Genomic DNA, 23,499 nt, shown 5'->3' on the forward strand with positions numbered 1-23,499 from the left:
AACACAATACGTCCCTGGAAATGGGCAGCAGATAGGCACCACTGGCCTGGGGCCTGTGGTCCCTGGGCAGTGTACAGGCTGTGCAGAGAGGCTAAGGGACCTGATGGAGGGGCCTGGGGGAGGGGCCAGGTCCTTGGGGAATGGAAGGTCAAGATCGTGGGCTTCCTCCCCAAACTTCCCAGCTGCTCCCCAGGCCACGAGCCCCCCACCTTGCCCCCGGCCTGGTGGCTCCACCTCTGAACAGCTGACGGGTGGGTGGAAGGAGGCTGGTCACCTTCACTTTCCTTGGTTGCTGCCGCTAAGCACGCTCTCTACTCCCTGTCTCTGCTGACAACCGCCCCTCCCGCGTGAAACCCCACCAGAGCTCCCCCTACCCCCCGGGGGGCCCACAGGCACCCACCCTGGCCCCTCCCTGCTCCAGGGCCCCGCCTGGCTCCCCATCCTCCCCCCACAGACCTCCAGGTTAACCCCTGGACTCTGCTTGGGACCCTCTGCCCCGTGAACGCGCGTCACTTGTGTGAGCTGAGACAAATGATGAAAAATGTGGTGAGCTGCTCAAAGAGTACAGGAAAATACCGCGAGCAGATAGAAGTCATCTCCCCGCAGTGCCTGGTTACAGAAGCTCCGCAGTAACCCTGTGTCTGTGTGGGAGGGGCCTTCCGGAGCCTCAGGGACAGGGGGGCAGACGCCGGCCCCCGTCCCCGACGGCGCTTTTGCCTCTGGTTACACACAACCCTGCCTCTGGTTTCCTGCTGCCGCGGCTGGCAGCCCCCCTCGGGCAGACAGCTGCCCCCTGGTGCCTGCTGGGCTGGCCCAGCTTCCAGAAGGGCCACCAGATATGACCTCGTCGGACAAGCGTCATTTGTAGGGGATTTATCATATTTTCTCAGGCGCTTACCAGAATTGGGGTGACGCCATCCTGGTACAGACCGGACTGCTCAGGCCTTTAACACACGCAGAAGGTCCAGGACTGCCGGGTTCTCCACTCCTCACCTTTCCCTGGGGTCCAGGGATGGCTCAGACCCTCCTCCCCATCTAGGAGCTGAGCCGAGGTCTGGGGGTTCCTCCGAGAGCGTGGCCTCACCTTACCCCCTAGCAGCCGGAGCTGTGCTGGAGACCCCTTCCTCTCCTGCAGGGCCCAGCTGCTTCTCTGAGGAGGGCCCTGCGCTTCCCGGGACTTGAGAACAGTAGTTGAGTCACAAAACTGCTACTCCCTGTCATTTCCCTGTGAAAAGGACAGCTGCCCCATCAGGTGAGGCGGCAGCTGCAGGTCTCAAAGGGTCTCAAACCAAGTCTTCTGGGTGTGCCCAGGTCACCAGGTCACAGCCGGCAACACACCTCCAGCCCGTGGGCGCCACCAGAGTCACATTCCTGGCACCCCACTGCCCACCCCTGCAGCGTTCCCAGAGGTCTCCACCTGCTCCTGTACCAAGCCTCAACTGGAGGGCCAAGCAATCTGGGGAGGCTTCCTGTGGGAGGCCGGGCCCCCAAGCCCTTTGGTGCCAGGTGGGGAAACTGAGACTCAGACAGACAAGAGACAGTCTCACGGTGAGTTGGAGGCTGAGTTCTCTGTGGCTCAAGAGCTCCGTCGGGGCCGGCCGTCCACATCCTCCAGGATGACTGGATTTGTGTAGGGAGATCTGGGTTGACATCTGCCCAGCAGAGCTGCAGCCTGGGCAGCGCCCTCTTCCCCGAGCGTCAGGGTTCGGTCAATGCCCTGGTCTCTCCTCGCCAGCTCTTCCCAGCAGGCAGCGAGGCTGCAGCCCACAGGTGTGTGTGTGGCTGTGAGGGGGCTTGCATGTCAAGAGCCCGGCCAGGCCCAGTTGGCCAGTTTGGGGCGGGGGGCGGGGAGCTTGTTCTGATCTCCAGAAAGCGGGGGCAGGGGGCTTGTCCTGATGCCTGGATGGGTTCTGAGGCTGCTCAGTGCTGGGATTCGAGGACTTCTGGTAGGTGTGGGGTCTGGGGTCTGGAGGCTTCACAGAGGATAAAGTGCCTCATCCCACCTGCTCTGGGCGTCAGAGAAGATCTTTAAAAGCCCATGGGGTCCCCCTGAGGAAGGTGGAGAGGGGGCTCAGCCAGGAATGGCCCCTGCTGAGTCCACCCTTGTTGGGGGTGCACCCCACCCCCAGTGACTCAGGGCACCGTCTGCCACCCCGCATCCGGTGCCCACCCCGACTCCAGTTCCTTCAGGCCCTGCGGCCACAAGTTTTACATAGAAAACATTTCTGACTCCCTCCCCCCCGCCCCCCCCCACGATGTGGCTGGGGGTACGTGCGGTGTTTCCCCCGAAAGGCACACACATTTGGGTCATATTTAGTTTCCGGACAAGAATGCCTGGGCCAAAGGGCACGATCACTTAGGAATCCCCCAAGGTCACCCCCCCACATGGGTCTCCCGCACGCCCCCTCCTCCGTGTTCAGGTGCTCTGCAGCCTGTGATGGGACCTTCTCTTCTCCCTTGGGGTCCCTCTGGGCATGCCAGATCTTAGTTCCCTGACCAGGGATCGAACCCGGGCCCATGGCAGTGAAAGCACTGAGTCCCAACCACTGGACCACCAGGGAATTCCCATCCCTTGATTTTTTTAAAAAAAGAATTTATCTTTTATAGCAGTTTTAGGTTCACGGCAACAGTGAGGGGAAGCCTACCCCCCATAAATATCCCCAAAGAGTGTGCATTTGTTACACACGACGAACCTGCACTGACAGGTCATGTCACCCAGAGTCCCTAGTTGACACCAGGTTCCCTCCGTGCCGTGCGTCCCTTGATTTGGACAGACGTGTGATGACACGTGCCCGCCGTGGAAATCTCCAGAGCAGTCTCACTGCCGCAAACCTCTGCCCATGCCCTGGATTTTGAGTCGCAGAGTCTTGGGGGTCCCCCACGGGAACAATTCCTCGGGCCCCCTTGGGGAGTGGCAGAGGCGGGTCGGCCTGCGGGGCGGGGTCTGGGCGTGTCCGGGAGGGGCCGGCCTCCTAAAACCGCGGAGCCGCGCGCGGCCATGGGTGCCGCGGGTGCCATGGGGGCGAGGGTCGTGCGCGTGGCCCTGTGCGGCGTTGCGCTGCTCTGCGCGCTGGGCCTGGCCCAGCGCCCCCCCGGGGGTCTGAGCTGCGGCCCCGGCCGCCATCTGCATGGGACGGGGACCAGCGCGCGCTGCTGCCGCTCGTGCACCCCAGGTAAGGCGGGCCGGGAGCCCCTGCGCGGAGGGCAGAGCGCGACGCCCCGTCCCCCCGTGCTCAGGGCGAGTTTTCCGGGTCCAGAGCCCTGATCCCAGCGCAATCCGGGGAGGCGGAAGCGGCCCAGACCGGGCCAGTGGCCTGGGGGTGGAGGGTGGTGGGGGGCAAGGGGTGTAGGAGCCTTCCGCAAGGCAGGTCTGGCGTCCCGAGGTGGAGGAGGGCTGTCTCCGTTCCTTCCAAGTGGGGAGCGAGCCCTTGGCCATCACTCAGGCCACTTCCTGCCCAGTTTGGGGTTGCACCCCTCTTTCTCCCAGCTCCCTGCCTCAGACCTGCATCTATGGGTGAGGGGCAGGTGGAATGGGTCAGTTTTGGGACAGTATTGCAGGGAAAACACCCAGAGTGTCCCCCTGCCAGGACCTGGGGAGTGGGAAGGGGGCTCTGAGAGTCCGGGTCTCAGTTCGGCAGAGCCATGGACGGCGGTCAGGGAGGGACGGGCAGGTTGCCTCAAGGGTCCTGGCAGCTGAGGGCAGTGCAGGACCCGGACAGGGGAGGGGGAGTAGGTCTCCCAGGCGACTCCCTTATCCGGCAGGAGCGGCTCAGGGTCACATGCCGAGTCATGGCCACCCTGGGTGGGAGCAGCTTGGGACAGTTGGGGGGGTGCAGCCAGGCCTGGTGGGTGGAGGAGCTGGGTGCCCAGGAGGGAGGGACACAGCTGGACCGAGCCAAGGTCCTGGCTTCCAGACAGGCGTGCTGCCCGCTGGGGCTGCCCTGCCACCCCCATCTCCCTGGAGGGCCAGGAGCGGGCGCCCCGGGGAGGGCGGCTCGGCACAGCTGCTGAGAGGGCTGTTTGTCCCCTGCCCAGCTGAGGGGGTCTGTCCTGAGCTGGGCTGCCAGTGTGTCCAGCTTGAGTTCCACTGTGGAGACCCCCAGTGTAAGAGCTGCAAGTACTACTCCTGTCCGCCTGGCCAGTGGGCGCGGCCTGTAGGTAAGTGGCAGGTGGGGGTGGCCCGGGCAGGCCGGAGCTCACAGCAGCAGGTGTACAAGGAAGCTCGCAAGTGGGGGGTACGGACACGTCCTCCGGGCAGGTGGGCGCCAGCGCTGGGGGTCTCGCAGCGCCCTGGCGGGGCAGGGGGGCGCTCTCTGGCTTTAGCATCTCAGCCCACATTGGGGTCACAGTGCCTCCTGTTGGTGTGGCTCTGGGAGCCCTTCCTTCTCTCTCTTGGCCTGAGCTTCTCCATCCAGAGACGACCCCCTAAGTGCTGGTTGTGAGGAACAGTGGGGGAATCCAGAGGCTGTCTGGCCCTTAGGCCCTGGCTCTGACTACGCCCAGGTCCTGCACCCACCCTGACCCGATGGGGGAGGCCTGGCTGAGCACATGTGGGCCGGGGGAGTGAGGGCGGAGGGGGGGCTGTGTGAGGTTGGACGGGGCCGGGCCTAGAGGCGACTGGGGCAGAGCCTCACCCCTCTCTCCGGGACCCTCCCCAGTCTCCCGCCCTCCGGCCTCCGGACCAAGCGAAGGCCCAGCCTGGCTCTTGCCTGGCCTCGGCTTCCACCCCTTCCTCCCGCCACACACCCTCCAGCCTCTGCAGGCAGGTCCCTCCCCTCCCCCATATCCCCTCAGGGACCCTCCACTCAGCCCAGAGTCATGGCCTGCCCTGGAAAGGGGCACACGGGGGACCTGATTTATCCCAGGTCCCGGTCCTGTGGCCACCAGGGGCCCCTGTCAAACGGATGAGGTGGGGGTCCCTGTGCTGTGGACCCAGACACCAGGTGGGTCTCACCTCGGCCACCCCAGCCGCCCTTGCAGCCTGTGTCTGTCTGTCCGTCTGTCTCCAGGGGAGTTCAACTTCGGCTTCGAGTGCATCGACTGTGCTGCGGGGACCTTCTCTGGGGGCCGCGAGGGCCGCTGCAAACCTTGGGCAGAGTGAGTCCTGGTGGGGACTTCCGGTGGCCGGGTGGTCCAGGCGGGCTCTAGGGTGGGGCCTCTGCTGTCCCTTCTGGTGCAGTGACCCCCAGACGGCTCGGAGGGCAGCAGCCTTGCTGAGGGGCTGCTCAGGTGGCCGAGGGCTGACCAAGGGCTCTGTGTCCGTGCGTCCCAGCTGCTCCAAGCTTGGGTTTCCCACCGCGTTCCCCGGGAACAAGACGCACGATGCCGTGTGCAGCCCAGGGCTGCCGCCCACGGAGCCGCACGGCCTGCTGACCGCCATCCTCCTCGCCCTGGCCGCCTGCATCCTGGCCGTGACCGTGACCCAGCTCAGCCTGCACATCTGGCAGCTGAGGAGGCAGAGAGCGCGGCCCCCAGGTCAGTTGTGCCCTGGGGACGGGGAGGGGGGCCCTGCCTGCCTGCTAACCGCAGCCCCTCTGCAGAGACGCAGCTGCTCCTAGAGGCCCCGCCACCCCCGCCCGAGGACGCCTGCAGCTGCCTGTTCCCTGAGGAGGAGCGGGGCGAGCCGCTGTCGGAGAACAAGGGCCGCCTGGAGGACCTGTGGGTGTGAGGCCCAGAGGGCCCGTGCCAGACCCTCCTGGAGCTGGCCCAGGCTGGCCCGCAGGAGCAAGGGCTCTGGGCCCTGCCGTGGGGCCCCAGCTCTGGGCCCGGCCCTGCTCCCCTCAATGGCAGAAGCAGGTGGGGGATGGTGACGGTGACCAGGGCCCCGGATCACGCAGAAGAGGCGGCAGCTGTGGCTGGACCCCAGGGGGACAGAGGCGCACCGTGGCTGCCTGCCTCTCTTGCTGGGCCCACCGGGGTGGGGCCTGTGAGTCCTTGGCTCCCAGGACGGGAGGCTGTGAGACCGCAGGGCCTGGCTGCAGGCGCCACTCAATAAACGCTCGTCCAGGGGCCTGAGTGGTCGTGTGCTGGGGCGGGGAGGGGACAGGCTCCGGGGTCTCCCCTGCCGGTGCTCACAGCCCCCTCCCAGCCTGGGTGGGAGAGCGGCTGGGGTAGAAGCTAGGGCCATTCCAGTCCTAGACACAAACCCTCAGCCGAGACCACGGGCAGGCCTGCTGTACTGCACACCTGCCGTCTGTGCCGCTTGGCTGCCCTGTCTAACCCTTGTCCTCCAGTGGCCTGCCTGGCACTTGTTGGGACACTGGGGTCCTTGGTGTGTGTCTGCTCTCTGGGCCACCGCTGCTCCGGCCTCTGGTTCCGGGCTGGCTGCACATCCTGCTGGCCCCTGTGAGGCACCGGCCCTTGCGTCACTGGGGTCCCCAATCCGGGGCAAGGTCAGTTTCTATACCCAACACTTCCTGGCGGATGTGGACAGCCTCAGAATGGCCTGGTTCATTTGGCATGGCTCCCGCCCTCTCTCCAAGCCCTCCTACTGGCCTCCATCACCTCACAGGACCCTCTCCCTCGGGGCACGGTCCTGGGGTCCTGCCCAGCAGAGGCGAGCAGTATTTTTTCAGCCTCCTGACAGGGCTGACGCCTGGGGAGTCTGATAAGGAGTCCATGGCATCCGGGGCGTGGCAGGCGGGCCAGCGGAGGCCGGTCTCAGCAGCCGCACTCTCCAGGTGCCAGCACACCTGGCCACCCGGCCACCTGTCTGTCTGTGGCTCCAGTGCTCCAGCGCCGCACCTCCCCCACCCACCATGCCCTCCCCTCCCACCTGCACGCTGCCCAGGAGAGCCCCTTGACCGCGACCCAGTCCCAGTGGGCAGGTGGGCCCAGCTCACAGCAGGCAGGTGGAGGAGAGAGGGCTCTGCCTCGCCCTCCATCCCCCACCGCATGGGGCACAGCCCACTTCCACCCCTGGAAGGAGGCGGGGAGGCTCTGGGACCACCCACAGGGGAAGGACTCCTCCCTCAAACCCTTCTCCCAGCCCCTTGGCTCCTGGCTCTGGGCAGCCCCTGGGGCCAAGTGAGCAACCTCAGGGGAGACAGCCAGGTGTTCCAGGACCTGCTGGCCACACCCCTTGGCCCCTCTGTCCCCAGGCCAGATCTCCTGTCCTGCCAACCCCTCCCCCACCCACCTCTGGGTCACTTGACTGCCCCACTCCCTCGTATGGGAAAGGGGTCCCCAGCCCTGGCCCAGCCCCCGCTGAGGCTGTGAGTCAGGTGTCGAGGGCCGGGCGGCAGAGTGCGTTCTGCTGACGCAGCGCGGAAAGTCCTCGCGGGCGGCCTGCGTGGAACAAGCTCCCGGGACGTCAGTGCGGGGGCAGCGGGGTGACGCGGAGCGGGCGGGGGGATTCCTGCCCCGCGGGGGGGCGGGGACGGTGGGACTCGCCCAGCCCAGCCCAGCGGAGGGACTGGGAGGGTGAGGCCAGGCTTGTGGGGGGCCGGGAGGGGGTTCTGCCCAGGGAGCTCAGCGCGTCGGAAGGGCTCGGGGAGCCGCTGCCACCCGAGCCGCCACCTCCCGCCACCTCCCGCCGCGCTCGCCTCCCCCACCGGGCCTGCCCCGACCCTGGGCACCCCAGCTGCATCTCACTCCCGCTCTCCCTCCCTCCCGGACTCACCTCCCTCCCCAGCTGGGATCCCACAGAGCAGGGAGGGGCTCGGTTAAAGGCCAAGGCTGGAGGCTCAGGTGGGGTACCCAGGCCCGGTGTGCACAGGCTACCACCAGGCACTTGGGTAGGGGAGGCCTGAGCAAGTCCAGGCTGAGGAGGGAGACCCCCCAGGGCAGCAAGAAGCGCAGGAGACTCAAGGGTGCTGGTGTGTGGGGAACGGCGTGTGCTGGTGCTGCGAGGGGCTCCTTCCCACCCCCACTCAGCCCAGCTTCCTGGTATGTACCCACCTGGGTCACCAAGCCCAAGAGAGACCCCAAGATGAGACTCTGCCCACGCCAGCTCCAGACCCCTCGCTGTTCCCCCCGGGAAACCCCCCCCCCCCTCAACCAGAGGGGCTCTCCAGCTGCTCCGGAAAACCACAACTCCTCCCCCTGGGGTCGGAATCCAGTGTCTGTTCAGCCTCAGATAAGGGCCGAGAGGCCATCCTCTGTTCCCAGAAGTGCTTCCGCCGCAGCCACACCGCCTCACCTGGCTGGAAAAGGCCCCTGACCTTCCCTCTACTGAGATCTGGACTCAGCCGGTGTGAGACACGGCCCCTCCCCAAGCGGACCGAGAGACCCCTGGGGGGCATAGGGAGGGAACCCACCGTAGCAGAACTGGGTGCCAGCCCCTCCCAGCCCCAGTCCTAGGGCAGCTTCAGGGGGCCTTCCAAGGGCAGGTGGTCCCTGGCTGCCCACAGGTGCTGGGATGTGAACCCATCTATCAGATAGGTCCATGGTGCCAAGCCTGGCCATTCAAGGGCCCTGACCAGGACCTGGGGTCACCACTCCTCCCCCAGCTCCCCCGCCACGGTTTCAGCAGCAGGGCTACTCCTCCAGCAGCTGGGCTGAGCTCCCAGCCCCCTGTGGTTTGCAGGGCCCTGGACCCCCCCTTCCCACCAAGAAGTAGCCACGCCTCGGTGGAGAGGCAGACATCTTCGCAGGACGCTTTGGGGCTGAGGTGCTTTCCAGAGACAGTGATTCGGGCCATGGCTGTTCCGGGCCCCTCTTTTTGGAGACACATTCCAGGGAAGAGTGGTTTGAGGGGGTCCTCTGAGTCCTCAGGGCTTTGTGGGCTCTTTGGCCAGGGCAGAACCCTGACTGCCAGGAGCTGAGGGAGGCCCCGTGGGCACCAGGGTGAGGGCCTCCAGTGGAGGCTGCAGGGATGGTGGGGGTCCCTGGGTGGTGCTGGGTCAAAGCAGGTAGACAAGGGGGAGGGGAAGCAGAGGCCCTCAGCTTTCACCTTGGATTACAGCTGCGGCCACAGTGCTGGGCAGCCCCGTCCCAGGCACCAGGAGTGCCCCCCTCCCACCCCCGCTTCGCCCCCCCCACCTCCCCGCTGCTGAGGCTGCTCCTCAGCTGCCACAGGGCGCCCAGCACATCATTTGAATATTGGGGCGCACCTTGTACCTCCAGATGCCCAGCTGCCCCATAGCCGACAGCACTCCAGACTCAGTTCCCTGCCCGCCTCTCCCTGGCAGCCCTCACAGTTCTGGCAAGGACACTTTGGAGCACAACTGCGGGCTGGGTGGGGCTAGGAGAGGATCCAGATGGGGGTGTGAGGGTGTGGCCATCACCCCTGGGGATGAATGAGTAGCAAGGAAACCTCATTTATTGAACTCCAGGCTCTCGGGGTACCAGGCGCTCAAGAGCAGCAGACAGTCCAGGGCTTTGGGGGAGCCCGGGGACGGAGGCCCAGTCAGGATGTGCACTTCTTGGCCCATCACGGTCCCCGCGGGCCATTGCACCCACGCAGGGCCCAGGGGTGATGGAGGCGGCAGGGGCAGCTGCTCCCTGAGGGTCGGGTCGCCTCCGTAGACACTGCCTTGACCAGCAGGGGAACAGTTCCGCCGAGGCTGGAGGAGAGCTGGGAGGTCCTGGCGCAGCACTGCTGCCACCACGGGCCACATCATGAGCCACAGGACAGCGTGGGCAGAGGCCCCGTGGGCAGGATGTGAAGAGGGGGTGGGAGAGGCCTCAGAGATGAGATATGGGGTATAGAGGCCCCTCGGGCGAGTTAAGGGGGTGACCCCAAGGTGACCCCGAGGTGACGTGGCTGTGTAGTGTCCTGGATGCCAGCAAGGAAAGTGGTCCTGACCCCGAAGACACAGGCATGGGTTTTACAAAGACCTGGGTGTGCTCTGCCCACCCAGGAGGCCACCTCTCCCTGATGGAGACGGGTCTTCGGGCACAGAGCTGGCCAGCAGGCTGCAGAGGACGCAGTGCTGAGCTTGACCCCTCATGGAGAGACCACCAGACGCACTGGGAGGGGACTCAGGGTTCCTGGACCCCAGTCACCCAGTGACAAGTGTGCTCCTGGCCTGGGGACCCCACACTCTGGGCCACAGCAGCAGGACGACGAGGGGGTGCAGTGGTGGTGGGAGGGTGGGCGGGCTGTGAGTGACAGGGCAGGTGAGTCCTGGCCTGGGCCCCTCACTGGCTCTGTGACTCTACCTCTCTGAGCCCCGCTTTCCATCTGGCTCTTCTCTCCCTGGCTCCCTGGCTCCCTGGCTGCATACCTCCAGTGGGCTGGCCTGGGGCTCGGTGGTCAGTGCCCCCTGCCCTCTAGCAGTGCTGTGGCCGTTGCCTCCCTGGGAAAGGAGTAGGGGGGGCAGCGGGGGAGGACAGGTCGTTGCCCCTCAGGTCCCACCAGCACGCCAATGCAAGGCACAGCAGGGGTCCCGGCAGCCCCTCCCACCTTGGTAGAGCCCACTGAGGTACTGAGCGAGGGTGGGCAGGGCAGGAGGAGGGCATGTGCCTTGGTGGTGAGCGTTTGGAGAGGTGAGGGCAGGGCACGTGAAAGGGAGTGCGGGAGGACGGTGTGACAGCTGGGGTGGGTGGGGAAGGCCGGGGTGAAGAGGGGATTATGGCTGCCCCAGGACGCTTGGTGGCGGGGGCGTGGACACATGAGAGGCCCTGAATCTCCTAGCAGCCTCGAGGCTGGGCACACAGGGCACACAGGGGCCTGCTGGCTCGGCACTTCCCTCAGGGCGCTGTCCTGCCACGACCATGCGCCCGTCACCCACAGCCTGGGTCCTCCCGGCCTCTGCAGGGCTCTGCCTGCCGTAGGGTCCGGGCGTCGCAGGTGGAGGAGAGCTCAGGGCGCTGGCGCTCGGAAGGCCCAGAAAGGAGCTGAGCCTGGGCAGGGCGGGGACCGCAGCTTGGAGGAACACGTTGGGTGTGAGGAAGCCTTCCTATGGGAATCGAGAGGGGTCAGTGAGGCTCTAGACCCTTGACTGGGGCACACTGGGCGCCTTTCCTGGGGACCACCGACCCAGGCAGTAGAGGTCAGGTGGGTTGTGAGATTGCAGGGCGGGTGGACGAGGGCCGTAGGTGATGGGGCCCAGGGACTGGAAGCAGCTCACGGTGGGCAGAGTCAGGGGCGCGGGGGGCCTCATCTCCCTTTCCTGCCGGGCAGACACCCCCATCCCTCTACCCTCGTGTCCTCCCAAGGACGAGCCCCAGCAGTGGAGTAGCAGCTCACGGGGTGCAGGGAGGCTGCCGGAGGGGGTCTCGGGGCCCGGTGTGCGGGGAACCCGCGGACCAGCTGCAGACGTCGCGTTTGTAACAAAGCAGCTTTTATAGGTCCCCGCGAGGGCGCCGGTGGCCGCCCGCTAGGAGCCGCGGCGGCCCGCGTTCTTGCGCTCCTCCTCCGCCGACCCCGGGGAAGGCTCCCGCGCCGGCTCCCCGCCGCCCACTCGCGGCCGCCCGCCGCCCGGGGCCTCGGGGTCCCCGCGCTGGGCGCCGTCGGGGCCGGGGGTCGGAGGCCGGGGGCGCCGCTGTGCGGAGGAGGGCCGCCCGGGCGCGCCGCTGGGGCCCCGGCGCGGCGCGGGCCTGCGCGCGCCCGGCCTGCCGGCGGCGCGGAGAGCGGGGGGCGCGGCGGGCGCGGCGTCGCAGGCGGGCCGGGGCGGCGGCGACGGCGGGCGGGGGACGCTGCGGGAGCCCCCCAGGCGCGGCCACAGGTCTGCCTCGCCGTTGTGCAGGAGCACGAAGCGGCGCTGGGACAGCAGCGGCAGCATCTTCTGGCTGCGCAGGCTCTTCTGGAAGGTCTCGAGTGCCAGGTCTGGGGAGGAGTTGGGGGTGAGCCCGGCTTGGGCGGGGGAGGCGTGGGGGGAAGGGAGGGGCGGGCACCCAGCCTCCCCGGCATCGCGTTCCCGGGCCTGGAGTTTACGGGGCGTGGGGGGGTGAGGGGTGGGACCGGGGTTGGGGTGAGGTGTGGGCAGGCATCGCCTTGGCTGGGAGGTGGGGGCATGAGCAGAGGGTGGGGTTGCCATGCAGCCTTTCGGGTGCTGGAGAGCTAGGTTTGTGGATGTCTGAACGTGGGGAGAGGGTGGGCAGGCAGAGGGGTCGGTTTGAGGGGCCTGGGGGCTGGGTAGCGGCCTCACCCAGGGTCTCCATGACCACGCCCGGAATCACCTCTCTCAGGACTTCACAGCTGGTGTGCAGGGCAGGGTTGGAGTTCATCTCCAGCAGCCACACCTGGGCCCACACTGCTCAGCATGCCTCCCCACCTACCACTTGGCCAGCAGGAGGCTGAGGCCCTGGTCCCACTAAGCCAGGTGACCGGGCAGGTCCCTTCTTTTCCATGGCCTCACTCCCCCATTTGCCCAAGGGGCTAAGACTCTGAGGGTCTGAGAGTCTGGCCTTGGGGGCTGCCCCAGCTGCAGGAAGAGCGAAGCCTTGTGGACACACCACCCCCAGGGCTAGGGAGGGTGCATAACTGCCTGCTCCAGGGGCCCGCCTGAGTGGTCAGGGTGTGCACAGAGGGCCCCTGCCTCCTGCACCTGCCTGCTGGTCCCCGCCCCCCCGGGACGCCTCAGCAGCACCTTGAAGTTTTCATCGATCAAGAAGTCACAGCCAATGAGGTCAAAGTAGCCCAGCTTGCACTTGAGCTTGGATTTGACAGACAGGAAGCAGTGGGCCAGGATCTGCTGCATCCGCTTCTGTGGGTGGGGTGGGGGCGGGGGAGGGGGTGGAGACAGGATGTCACCTGTGGGCCCTGATTACGCCCTCCAGGCCTGGACAGCCACAGCCCCATCCCACCAGTGCCCGCACTTCCACATTCTCAGGGTCACAGGCTCCCAGGCAGAAACTCCTTCACGCTCATTTTACTCATTTCACAAACGTGTGGACCTCCTATTGCGCGGCAGGTACTGGGGTCGAGAGTAGAGAGAGCTGACGAGGAGTCTCTGCCCTCGGGCAGCTCGCTCACAGGAGAGATAACAGCTGTGATGTGTAAATCGTTACGCACTGAGCAGCTCACTCACAGGAGAGACAACAGCTGTGATGTGTAAGTCGTTACGCACTGAGCAGCTCGCTCACAGGAGAGACAACAGCTGTGATGTGTAAGTCGTTACGCACTGAGCAGCTCGCTCACAGGAGAGGCAACAGCTGTGATGTGTAAGTCGTTACGCACTGAGCAGCTCGCTCACAGGAGAGGCAACAGCTGTGATGTGTAAGTCGTTACGCACTGAGCAGCTCGCTCACAGGAGAGGCAACAGCTGTGATGTGTAAGTCGTTACGCACTGAGCAGCTCGCTCATAGGAGAGACAACAGCTGTGATGTGTAAATCGTTATGCACTGAGCAGCTCGCTCACAGGAGAGACAACAGCTGTGATGTGTAAATCGTTACGCACTCTGCACAGCACATGAAGCCATACACGCTGATGGAGAAGATGAAGCAGGGTGAGCGGTGGGGGGTTCTGGATGGTGTGGAAAGGGGTCTGATCTGGGCGGGCCAGAGAGTGAGCAATGGGTGAAGAGTGAAGGGGAGAGCTGTGGGGTGGGGTGGGGATGGGACACCTGGGTAGAGTAACGGCTGTAAGTGGGAGCACGCCCAAGGTGTTGGAGGAACAGAGTGCGGCTGCTGTGGCTCGAGCGAGCTAGGAGGGCAGCGGGAGATGAGACCAGAGTGGCACCAGTCACATCTCGGGGGCATGGGAAGCCCTTGCCTTTCACCCTGAGGTCAGAGCTGTTGGAGGGTGGAGCATAGGAGGGCATATCTGACCCGTGCCCTAATAGGGTCCTCTGGCTGCTATGCTGAGAGAGACTGAAGGGCCCCATTGCAAAGATCCAGGTGAGAAATGTGGGTGGCTTGTGTAAGCCGAGGTGGTGGGTTGGATGCTGGGTCTGTGTTGGGGTAGAGCCAACCTGGTTGATTGATGAAAGGATGGTGAGCTGTGAAAACAGGAATGAAGGGTTATCCCTAGGTGTTTGGTCTGAGACTCTGGAAGGATGGAGCCCCCATCAACGGAGAAGGAGAGGAGGCCCATGGAGTCTGAGACATCTGTGAGCTTACAGATGGGGTGTTGATAGGCCATGGTTCAAGTTCAGGGGAGAGGTCAGGGCCGGATGTTTCATGTGGAGTCTTGAGCACATAGATGGAATTTAAACTCAGGCGTTGTCTGATAAAGACAAAGAGTAGATAACAGTGGGTACAGCAGATAAAGAGTAGAGCCAGGCTGAGCCCTGGGCCTCCTGAGCAGCTGTGCGGAGCCGAGGGGCCAGCACAGGGGGCGGAGAGGGGGTGGACAAGGTCCTGGAAGCCATGGGGAGTGAAGAGCTGTGTCCAAAGTTGGCTGACAGGTCAGGGAGAAGAGGGCTGGACTGACCCCTGGGTTTGACAGCATAGAGGTCACTCCAGCGAGCATTTCAGCGAAACAACAGGGAGAAGCTTTGCTGAGCAGGTTCAAGAGAGACAACATAAAAACAGCCCAAACTGGCCAAATTTGTCAGAATTAACCTTCTCAAAATGCTGGAAATTAACCAAAGGCATCCAGCAACCTGAAGAGTGTTTACTCAAATAAAATCTTGAATCTTGGTAAGAACAGCAAGCTTTGTAGCATTTTAACTTGCCCTGGTTTTATCCCTGGCATCCCAGCTCAGTGCCTTGAAAAAATCCTGTGTTCTCGGTCCTGGAGATAGCTTAATAGACCTGTCTGCCAAAGAATTGGAGGGGGCTTCCCTGGTGGCGCAGCGGTTGAGAATCTGCCTGCCAATGCAGGGGACACGGGTTCAAGCCCTGGTCTGGGAAGATCCCACATGCTGCAGAGCAACTAGGCCCGTGAGCCACAACTACTGAGCCTGCGCGTCTGGAGCTTGTGCTCCGCAACAAGAGAGGCTGCGACAGTGAGAGGCCCGCGCACCGCGATGAAGAGTGGCCTCTGCTTGCCGCAATTAGAGAAAGCCCTCACACAGAAACGAAGACCCAACACAGCCAAAAATAAATACAAATTAAAAAAAAAAAAAAAAAAGAATTGGAGTCATTTGTTGTGATGTGTCTGATGGTTCCATGGTAGACCTCACTTGAACTAAAGGAAAATACAAGAACAATGTCTTACCATATAGAGAATGCCAGTGAAGAGATAGAAATTATAAAAGGGAGCTGAATAGAAATTCTGGAGTTGAAAATTATAGGAACTGAAAGCAAAAATCACTACAGGGGTTCAACAGTCCATTGGAGTTGTTCAAAGATAGGTCAATTGAGATTATCCAGTCTAAGGAACAGAAAGTCAAAGGAATGAAGAAAAATAAAGCTACAGAGACCTGTGGGACACCGTCAAGCAGACCAAAATGCATAAGGAGATCCAGAAAGAGAGCAGAGGAAGAGTCAGGAAGAATATCTAAAGAAATAATGGCAGTGGGACTTCTCAAATTTGATGAAAAGTAATCTACACGTTCAGGAAGGCCAGTGAGCTCCAAGTAGGATAAACTCAATAAGATCCATCACATCATAAGCAAACTTTCAAAAGACAAAGACAAACAGAGGATGTTGAAATCAGCAAAGAGAAGTGACTCATCATAAAGGCTCCTCGATAAGACCAACAACCAATTTCTCATTAAAAACCATGGAAATGTCCATCAACAGATGAATGGATAAAGAAGACGTGGCACATATATACAATGGAATATTACTCAGCCGTAAAAAGACATGAAATTGAGTTATTTGTAGTGAGGTGGATGGACCTACAGTCTGTCATACAGAGTGAAGTAAGTCGGAAAGAGAAAAACAAATACTGTATGCTAATGCATATATATGGAATCTAAAAAAAATGGTACTGATGAACCTAGTGGCAGGGCAGGAATAAAGATGCAGACATAGAGAATGGACTTGAGGACATGGGGTCGGGGGAAGGGGAAGCTGGGGCGAAGTGAGAGAGTGGCGTGGACATATATACACTACCAAATGTAAAACAGATAGCTAGTGGGAAGCAGCAGCATAGCACAGGCAGATCAGCTCAGTGCTTTGTGATGACCCAGATGGGTGGGAGGGAGGCTCAAGAGGGAGGGCATGTGGGGATATATGTATGCATATGGCTGATTCACTTTGTTGTACAACAGAAACTAACACAGCATTGTGAAACAATTATACTCCAATAAAGATTATTAAAAAACAAAACAAACAAACAAAAAATCCATGGAGCCCAGAAGGCAGTGGGATGACAAATTCAAAATGCTGAAAGGAAAAAAAAAAACTGTCAACCAAGAATTGTATATACAGCAAAATCATCCTTCAAAAATGAAAAAGAAATTAAGACAGTCCCAAATTTAAAAAACATAGATTAGGGCCTCCCTGGTGGCACAGTGGTTAAGAATCAGCCTGCCAACTCAGGGGACATGGGTTTGAGCCCTGGTTTGGGGAGATCCCATATGCCACGGAGCAACTAAGCCCATGCGCCACAACAACTGAGCCTGTGCTCTAGAGCCCGTGAGCCACAACTACTAAGCCCGCGTGCCACAACTACTGAAGCCCATGCACCTGGAGCCTGTGCTCTGCAACAAGAGAAGCCACCACAGTGAGAAGCCCACTCACTGCAACGAAGAGTAGCCCCCGCTTGCTGCCCGCATGCAGCAACGAAGACCCAACGCAGCCAAGATAAATAAATAAAATAAATAAATTTATATTTAAAAAACCCATTATCATTAGTAGAACTTCCCTACAGTCCTTCAGGCTGAAATGAAAGGACGCTAGACAATAATTCAAATTCACATGAAGAAATCAAGAGCACCCATGAAGTAACTACACAGTTAAATATAAAAGACAGTATACATTCATTTTTTGGTAATTGTTTTTTTTCCCTTCTATCTTATTTAAAAGACAATTGTGTAAAGCAATAATTATAAATCTATGTTGATGGACACACAATTTATAGAGTTGTAATTTGTGACAGTACCAGCATAAAGGGAGAGACAGAGCTATATAGGAACAATTAAAAAAATACTATTGAAATTAACTTAGTATGAATCCAAACTAGATCGTTATAAATTAAGATGTTAACGGTAATCCCAAGGGCAGCTACTAAGAGAATAACTCAAAAATATGTAGTAAAAGAAATGACACTAGAAATGGTACACTAGAAAATATTTAACACAAAAGGAGGCAGTAATGGAGGAATTGAGAAACAAAATGATATAAGACATATAGCCAAAGCAATCCTGAGAAAGAAAAACGGAGCTGGAGGAATCAGGCTCCTGGACTTCAGACTATACTACAAAGCTACAGTAATCAAGACAGTATGGCACTGGCACAAAAACAGAAATATAGATCAATGGAACATGATAGAAAGCCCAGAGATAAACCCATGCACATATGGTCACCTTATCTTTGATAAAGGAGGCAAGAGAATACAATGGAGAAAAGACAGCCTCTTCAATTAGTGGTGCTGGGAAAACTGGACAGCTACATGCAAAAGAATGAAATTAGAACACTCCCGAACGCCATACACAAAAATAAACTCAAAATGGATTAGAGACCTAAATGTAAGACTGGAAAGTCTTAGAGGAAAACATAGGAAGAACACTCTTTGACATAAATCACAGCAAGATCTTTTTTGATCCACCTCCTAGAGTAATGGAAACAAAAACAAAAATAAACAAATGGGACCTAATGAAATTTAAAAGCTTTTGCAAAGCAAAGGAAACTACAAATAAGACGAAAAGACAACCCTCAGAATGGGAGAAAATATTTGCAAACGAATTAACGGACAAAGGATTAATCTCCAAAATATATAAACAGCTCATGCAGCTCAATATTAAAAAAACAAACAACCCAATCAAAAAATGGGCAGAAGACTTAAATAGACATTTCTCCAAAGAAGATATGCAGATGGCCAAGAAGCATATGAAAAGCTGCTCAACATCACTAATTATTAGAGAAACGCAAATCAAAACTACGAGGTATCGCCTCACACCAGTTACAATGGGCATCATCAGAAAATCTACAAACAACAAATGCTGGAGAGGGTGTGAAGAAAAGGGAACCCTCTTGCACTGTTGGTGGGAATGTAAATTGATACAGCCACTATGGAGAACAGTATGGAGGTTCCTTAAAAAACTAAAAATAGAATTACCATATGACCCAGCAATCCCACTACTGGGCATATACCCAGAGAAAACCATAATTCAAAAAGACATATGCACCCCAATGTTCACTGCAACACTATTTACAATAGCCAGGACATGGAAGCAACCTAAATAACCATCAACAAACGAATGGATAAAGAAGTTGTGGTACATATATACAATGGAATATTACTCAGCCATAAAAAGGAACGAAATTGGGTCATTTGTAGAGACGTGGATGGACCTAGAGACTGTCATACAGAGTGAAGTAAGTCAGAAAGAGAAAAACAAACATTGTATATTAACGCATATATGTGGAACCTAGAAAAATGGTACAGATGAACCAGTTTGCAGGGCAGAAATAGAGACACAGATATAGAGAACAAATGTATGGACACCAAGGGCGGGAAGTGGCGGGGGGTGGTGGTGGTGTGATGAACTGGGAGATTGGGATTGACATGTATACACTAATATGTATAAAATGGATAACTAATAAGAACCTGCTGTATAAAACAATACATAAAGTAAAATTCAAAAATTCCAAAAAAAAAGAGAAAACAAATAGCAAAATAGCAGATGTAAATCCTAACTTATCAGTAATTATATTAAATATAAATGAATTAAGCTTTCCAATTAAAAGACGGAGATTGTCAGGATGCATTCCCCTCCCCCTGTCAAGATGCATTCCCCTCCCCCCCATATGCTATCTATGAGACTCACTTTAGATTCAAAGACACAGATAGGTTGAAAGTAAAAGGATAAAAAAAAGATATATCAGGGCTTCCCTGGTGGCGCGGTGGTTAAGAATCTGCCTGCTAACGCAGGGGACACAGGCTCGAGCCCTGGTCCGGGAAGATCCCACAAGCCACGGGGCAACTAAGCTCATGCGCCACAACTACTGAGCCTGAGCTCTAGAGCCCCTGAGCCACAACTACTGAGCCCGCATGCCATGACTACTGAAGCCCACGTGCCTAGAGCCCATGCTCTGCAACAAGAGAAGCCACCGCAATGAGAAGCCTGCGCACAGCAACGAAGAGTAGCCCCTGCTCGCTGCAACTAGAGAAAGCCCATGCACAGCAATGAAGACCGAACACAGCCAAAAATAAATAAATAAATAAGTTTAAAAATATATATATGTCAGGCAAACAGTAACCAAAAGAGAGCTAGAATGTCTATATTGATAGCAGATAAAATAGAGTTTAAGACAAAAATTGAGGCCATTAAGAAAAAAGAGAACATTTTCTAATAAGTCAAGAATATGTAATAATTATAAACATACATATACTTAACAACAGAGCCTAAAAATACATGAAGCAAAAACTGACAGAATTGAAAGGAGAAACAGACAATTCAGTAATAATAGTTGGAGACTTCAGTATCCCATTTTCAATGATAGAACAACTAGACAGAAGATCAACAAGTAAATAGAAGACTTGAACAACACTATAAACCAACTAGACCTAAAAGACATCTATAGAACACTCCACCCAACAGTAGAATACACATTCTTTTCAAGTGTGCGTGGAACATTTTTCAGGATAGACAATATGTTAGAACATAAAACAAGTTTCAATACTTTTTAAAGGGTTGAAATCATACAAAGTATGTTTTCTGACCACAATGGAATGAAATTAGAAATCAATAAGAGAAAGAAAATTAGAACATTCACAAATATGTGGAAATTAACACACTCTTAAGCAACAAATGAAAACAGAACACACAAAATCTTATGGGATGCAGTGAAAGCAGTGCTCCCAGGGAAATTTATGGCTGTAAACACCTACATTAAACAGGAAGAAAAATCTCAAATCAAATCAATAACCCAAACTTCAACCTTTAGAAACTAGAAGAAAAAAAAACGAAAAAAAAAACCAAACAAAAAACCCAAACCAAAACAAAACAAAACTAAACCCAAGGCAAGAAGAAGGAGGGAAATAATAAAGATTAGAGTGGATATTAATGGAATAGAGAATAGAAAGCAACAGAGAAAATCAATGAAACCAAACACTGGCTCTTTGAAAAGATCAACAAAACTGACAAACCTTTAGCTAAATTGACCAAGATAAAGGGGAGGAAAGACTCAAATTACTAAAATCAAGAAAGAAAGGCCTTGGGGCTTCCCTGGTGGCGCAGTGCTTAAGAATCCGCCTGCCAATGCAGGGGACATGGGTTCGAGCCCTGGTCTGGGAAGATCCCACATGCCGTGGAGCAACTGGGCCCGTGAGCCACAATTACTGAGCCTGCGCGTCTGGAGCCTGTGCTCCGCAACAAGAGAGGCCGCGATAGTGACAGGCCCGCGCACCGCGATGAAGAGTGGCCCCCGCTTGCCACAGCTAGAGAAAGCCCTCACACAGAAACGAAGACACAACACAGCCATAAATAGATAAATTAATTAATTAAAAAAAATCATCCCACCTTTATTTAAAAAAAAAAAAAAGAAAGAAAGACCTTACATAGAGATGAAAATGATTATGAAAACGATTATAATTGTTCATAAAATACCATGAGTACCTGTATTCCAAACAAATTAGACAACTTAGGAGAAATGGAGAAATTCCTAGAAAGACAAACTAATAAGCCTGACCCAAGAAGGAACAGATAATCTGAATAACCTCTAACAAAGGTTGAGTTAGTAATAATAATAAAAATAACAATTCTTCCCACAAAGGAAAAGTTCACAATAAGGTAGCCTCACTGGTGAATTCTTCCAAATATTTAAAGAATTAACACTAACCCTTCACACACTCTCCAAAAATGGAAGAGAAGGGAATATGTCCAAAACCAGACAGACATACAAGCAAATAATGCTGTGGACCAATATTACTTATGAGGGTAGACACATAAATCTTCAACGAAGTACTAGCAAACCCAATCCAGCAGCATATTTAAAGGACAATATGCTATATCTGAGTGAGATTTATCCCGGAAATGCAAGAGTGATTCAACACATGATAATCAATTTATGTGATACAGCACATTAAGAGAATGAAGCTACAGCAACCAAAACAGTGTGGTGCTGGCTTAAGGATAGATATACACACCAATGAAATAGAATTGAGAGTCCAGAGATAAATACATACATATCTGGTCAATTGATTTTCAAAAATGCGCCAAGAACAGTCTCTCTGACAAATGGTCCTGGGACAACAGGATAGCCACATGCAAAAGGCTGAAGTTGGTCCCTTACCTCACACCATACACAATAATTAACTCAAAACGAGCTAAAACTATAAAAGTTGTAGAAGAAAACATAGATGTAAATCTTTACAACCTTGGATTTGGCAATGGATTCTTAGATATGACATCAAAGCATGAATAACCAAAGAAAAAAATCGATAAATTGGACTTCATAAAAATCTATGCAAAAAAGGACATTATGGGGAATTCCCTGGCGGTCCAGTGGTTAGGACTCTGCACTTCCACTGCAGGGGGTTCAATCCCTGGTCGGGGAACTAAGACCCCTCAAGCCGAGGGGCACGGCCAAAACAAAACAAAACAAATAAACAAAGGACATTATCAAGAAAGTGAAAAGAGAACTCACAGAATGGGGGAAAATATTTGCAAATCACACATCTGATAAGGGTCTAGCATTCAGAATATATAAAGAGCTCTACAGCCTAAGAAGGAAGAGTGAACAAAGGATCTAAACAGAAGTTTTTCTAAAGAAGATACAAAAATGGCCGACAAATACGTAAAAAGATGCTCAATATCATTATCATTAGGAAAATGCAAATCAACTCCACAATGAGATACCACTTTACACCCACTGGATGACTATTAAAAAAAGAAAAATACCAAGTGTTGGCAAGGATATAGAGAAATTGGAACCATCATACGTTGCTGGTGGGAATGGGAAACCTTGCAGCCACTGTGGAACATGGTTTGGCAGTTCCTCAAAAAGTTCAACATGAGTTACCCTACGACCATGCAATTCCCTTCCTAGACCTATACCCAAGAGAACTGAAAATATCTGTTCATGTACGTGAATATTCATAGCAGCATTACTCATAATAGACAAAAAGAAAAAACAACCCAAACGTCTATCAACTGACGAATGTTTATCCAAGTAAATCGTGGTCCATTTACACAATGAAATAGTTTTCAGTCATAAAAAGAAACGAAGGGAGTCTTGAAAATGTTATGCTTTCCGTGAAAGAAGCCAGGAAAACCCACATATCGTGTGATCCCATTGACATGAAATGTCCAGAACAGGGAAATGCATGGGGACGGGAAGTGGATTAGTGGTTGCCAGGGGCTGGCAAGGGCAGTGGGTACCGAGTTCCTTTCTGCGGAGGTGACAACGTTCTGCAATTAGAGAGTGGTGATCACCGTGCAACTCTGAGAATCCACTAAAAACCACTGAACTGTACTGTCACAGAGTGACTTTTGTGTCGTGTGAACGATCTGTTTCAGAAAGAGGGAGAGGAGAGGGTCCCTGGAACCCACCGCTGCGCGCACGCCCAACGGCAGCCCCGCCCAGGGACGGACGTGCCTGGGGCCCAGAGCCCCCAGCCCTCGGGCCCTCCGGTCCTGACCCCCGGCCCCTCCCAACGCCGGGTGGGCGGGGCGCGCACGCACCGTGAAGGTGGTGAAGACCCAGTCCCGGGGGAGGCGCTTGGCCTCGCGGAACTTGTCGTTGATGTAGCGGTTAAGGTGCTCCATGCTCCACACCGTGTCGTCCTTGAGCAGCAGGTACAAGGGGCTCTTCTTCTGCATGAACTGGGAGGCAGGGCAGCGCCTGGAGGCCCTGCCCCTACGGGGGGCCCCGACAAGAGCCTCACCCCGACGCGGCCACCAGAGACCCCACAGGGGTCCCGCTCCTCCGGGACGTCGAGCCCCTCCCCCAGCACCTCCTGCCCCTGAGAAGTACCCCCAGATCCTCCCGGAGGGCCGCCGCCCAGACACCTCCCATTGAGACCCTTCCCTGGAGACCTCTGCCCACAGCATCCCTGCACTGAGGTCCTCACGGAGGCCCTTGCCCTTGGCTCCCACCCCTGCTGGGCCTGATCCACACCCAGAGGGAGCTGAGCTGGGGGTCGCGGCCACGGCTCTCAGTCTTTCCACCAGGATGCCCAGCTGAGGCTGAAGATGAGAGGCAGTGCTGGCTGCAGGCGGGGGCAGCCCAGGCCACCTCGGGGTCTGGGCCATGTCTACAGCGGGATTCTTTTCCCATTCTTGAGCAGTGATTTTTGTCCAAGGCTGCAGGGAGGGCCCTCACCTGTGGGGGGCATTTACCTGGTTGGTTAAATGGCCACCAAGGTCGCTGGAATGGGGATCGTAAAGGCCGAGGGTGAGGCGAGCGTAGCCGTGGCCGAAGAAGACCATGTAGGGCATGGCGCAGGCGATGAGCAGGTAGGAGCGCACGTCGAACTTCTTTCCGTCCAGCAGCAGCGGGTTCTGGATGTACCTGGGTAGGCGTGGTTAGCCTGGCCCGTGCCCCCACCTGGCCCTGCCAGTTCCTCAGCACCCCTGCCACCTGTCTCAGGTGTGAGCTGTAGGTCCCCTACC

The 23,499-nt window shown here is 56.5% G+C and overlaps 2 protein-coding genes across 2 annotated transcripts in view; one reads left to right on the forward strand and one right to left on the reverse strand.

Moving 5' to 3' along the window:
• The first annotated feature begins 2,300 nt into the window (after positions 1 to 2,300).
• On the forward strand, positions 2,301 to 6,009 carry TNFRSF18 (TNF receptor superfamily member 18). The gene is made up of 5 exons (XM_082433118.1): positions 2,301 to 3,173; positions 4,036 to 4,158; positions 5,010 to 5,097; positions 5,273 to 5,475; positions 5,541 to 6,009. The coding sequence occupies exons 1-5, from the start codon at positions 2,999 to 3,001 to the stop codon at positions 5,666 to 5,668; spliced, it is 717 nt and encodes a 238-aa protein (XP_082289244.1). The 5' UTR covers positions 2,301 to 2,998; the 3' UTR covers positions 5,669 to 6,009.
• Positions 6,010 to 11,211: 5,202 nt separating this feature from the next.
• Positions 11,212 to 23,499, reverse strand: part of TTLL10 (tubulin tyrosine ligase like 10) — a 55,048-nt gene continuing 42,760 nt past the window's right edge. The window contains exons 11-15 of the mRNA XM_082433115.1: positions 23,227 to 23,398; positions 22,570 to 22,710; positions 12,477 to 12,593; positions 12,036 to 12,129; positions 11,212 to 11,713 (exon numbers count right to left, since the gene is read on the reverse strand). Of these exons, the coding sequence (XP_082289241.1) occupies positions 11,265 to 11,713; positions 12,036 to 12,129; positions 12,477 to 12,593; positions 22,570 to 22,710; positions 23,227 to 23,398 (973 nt within the window). The 3' untranslated portion in view covers positions 11,212 to 11,264. The remainder of the gene's footprint in view (positions 11,714 to 12,035; positions 12,130 to 12,476; positions 12,594 to 22,569; positions 22,711 to 23,226; positions 23,399 to 23,499) is intronic.

Source organism: Balaenoptera physalus, assembly GCF_965194825.1.
Source record: "Balaenoptera physalus genome assembly, chromosome: 1".
NCBI lineage: Eukaryota > Metazoa > Chordata > Mammalia > Artiodactyla > Balaenopteridae > Balaenoptera > Balaenoptera physalus.

Bases quoted from the DNA above. Each gene is read 5' to 3' on its own strand.
- TNFRSF18 (XM_082433118.1), top strand. From the start codon at position 2,999: ATGGGTGCCGCGGGTGCCATGGGGGCGAGGGTCGTGCGCGTGGCCCTG. The intron at 4,159-5,009 runs GTAAGTGGCAGG...GTCTGTCTCCAG, and splicing joins CCAGTGGGCGCGGCCTGTAG to GGGAGTTCAACTTCGGCTTC. The intron at 5,098-5,272 runs GTGAGTCCTGGT...CGTGCGTCCCAG, and splicing joins CGCTGCAAACCTTGGGCAGA to CTGCTCCAAGCTTGGGTTTC.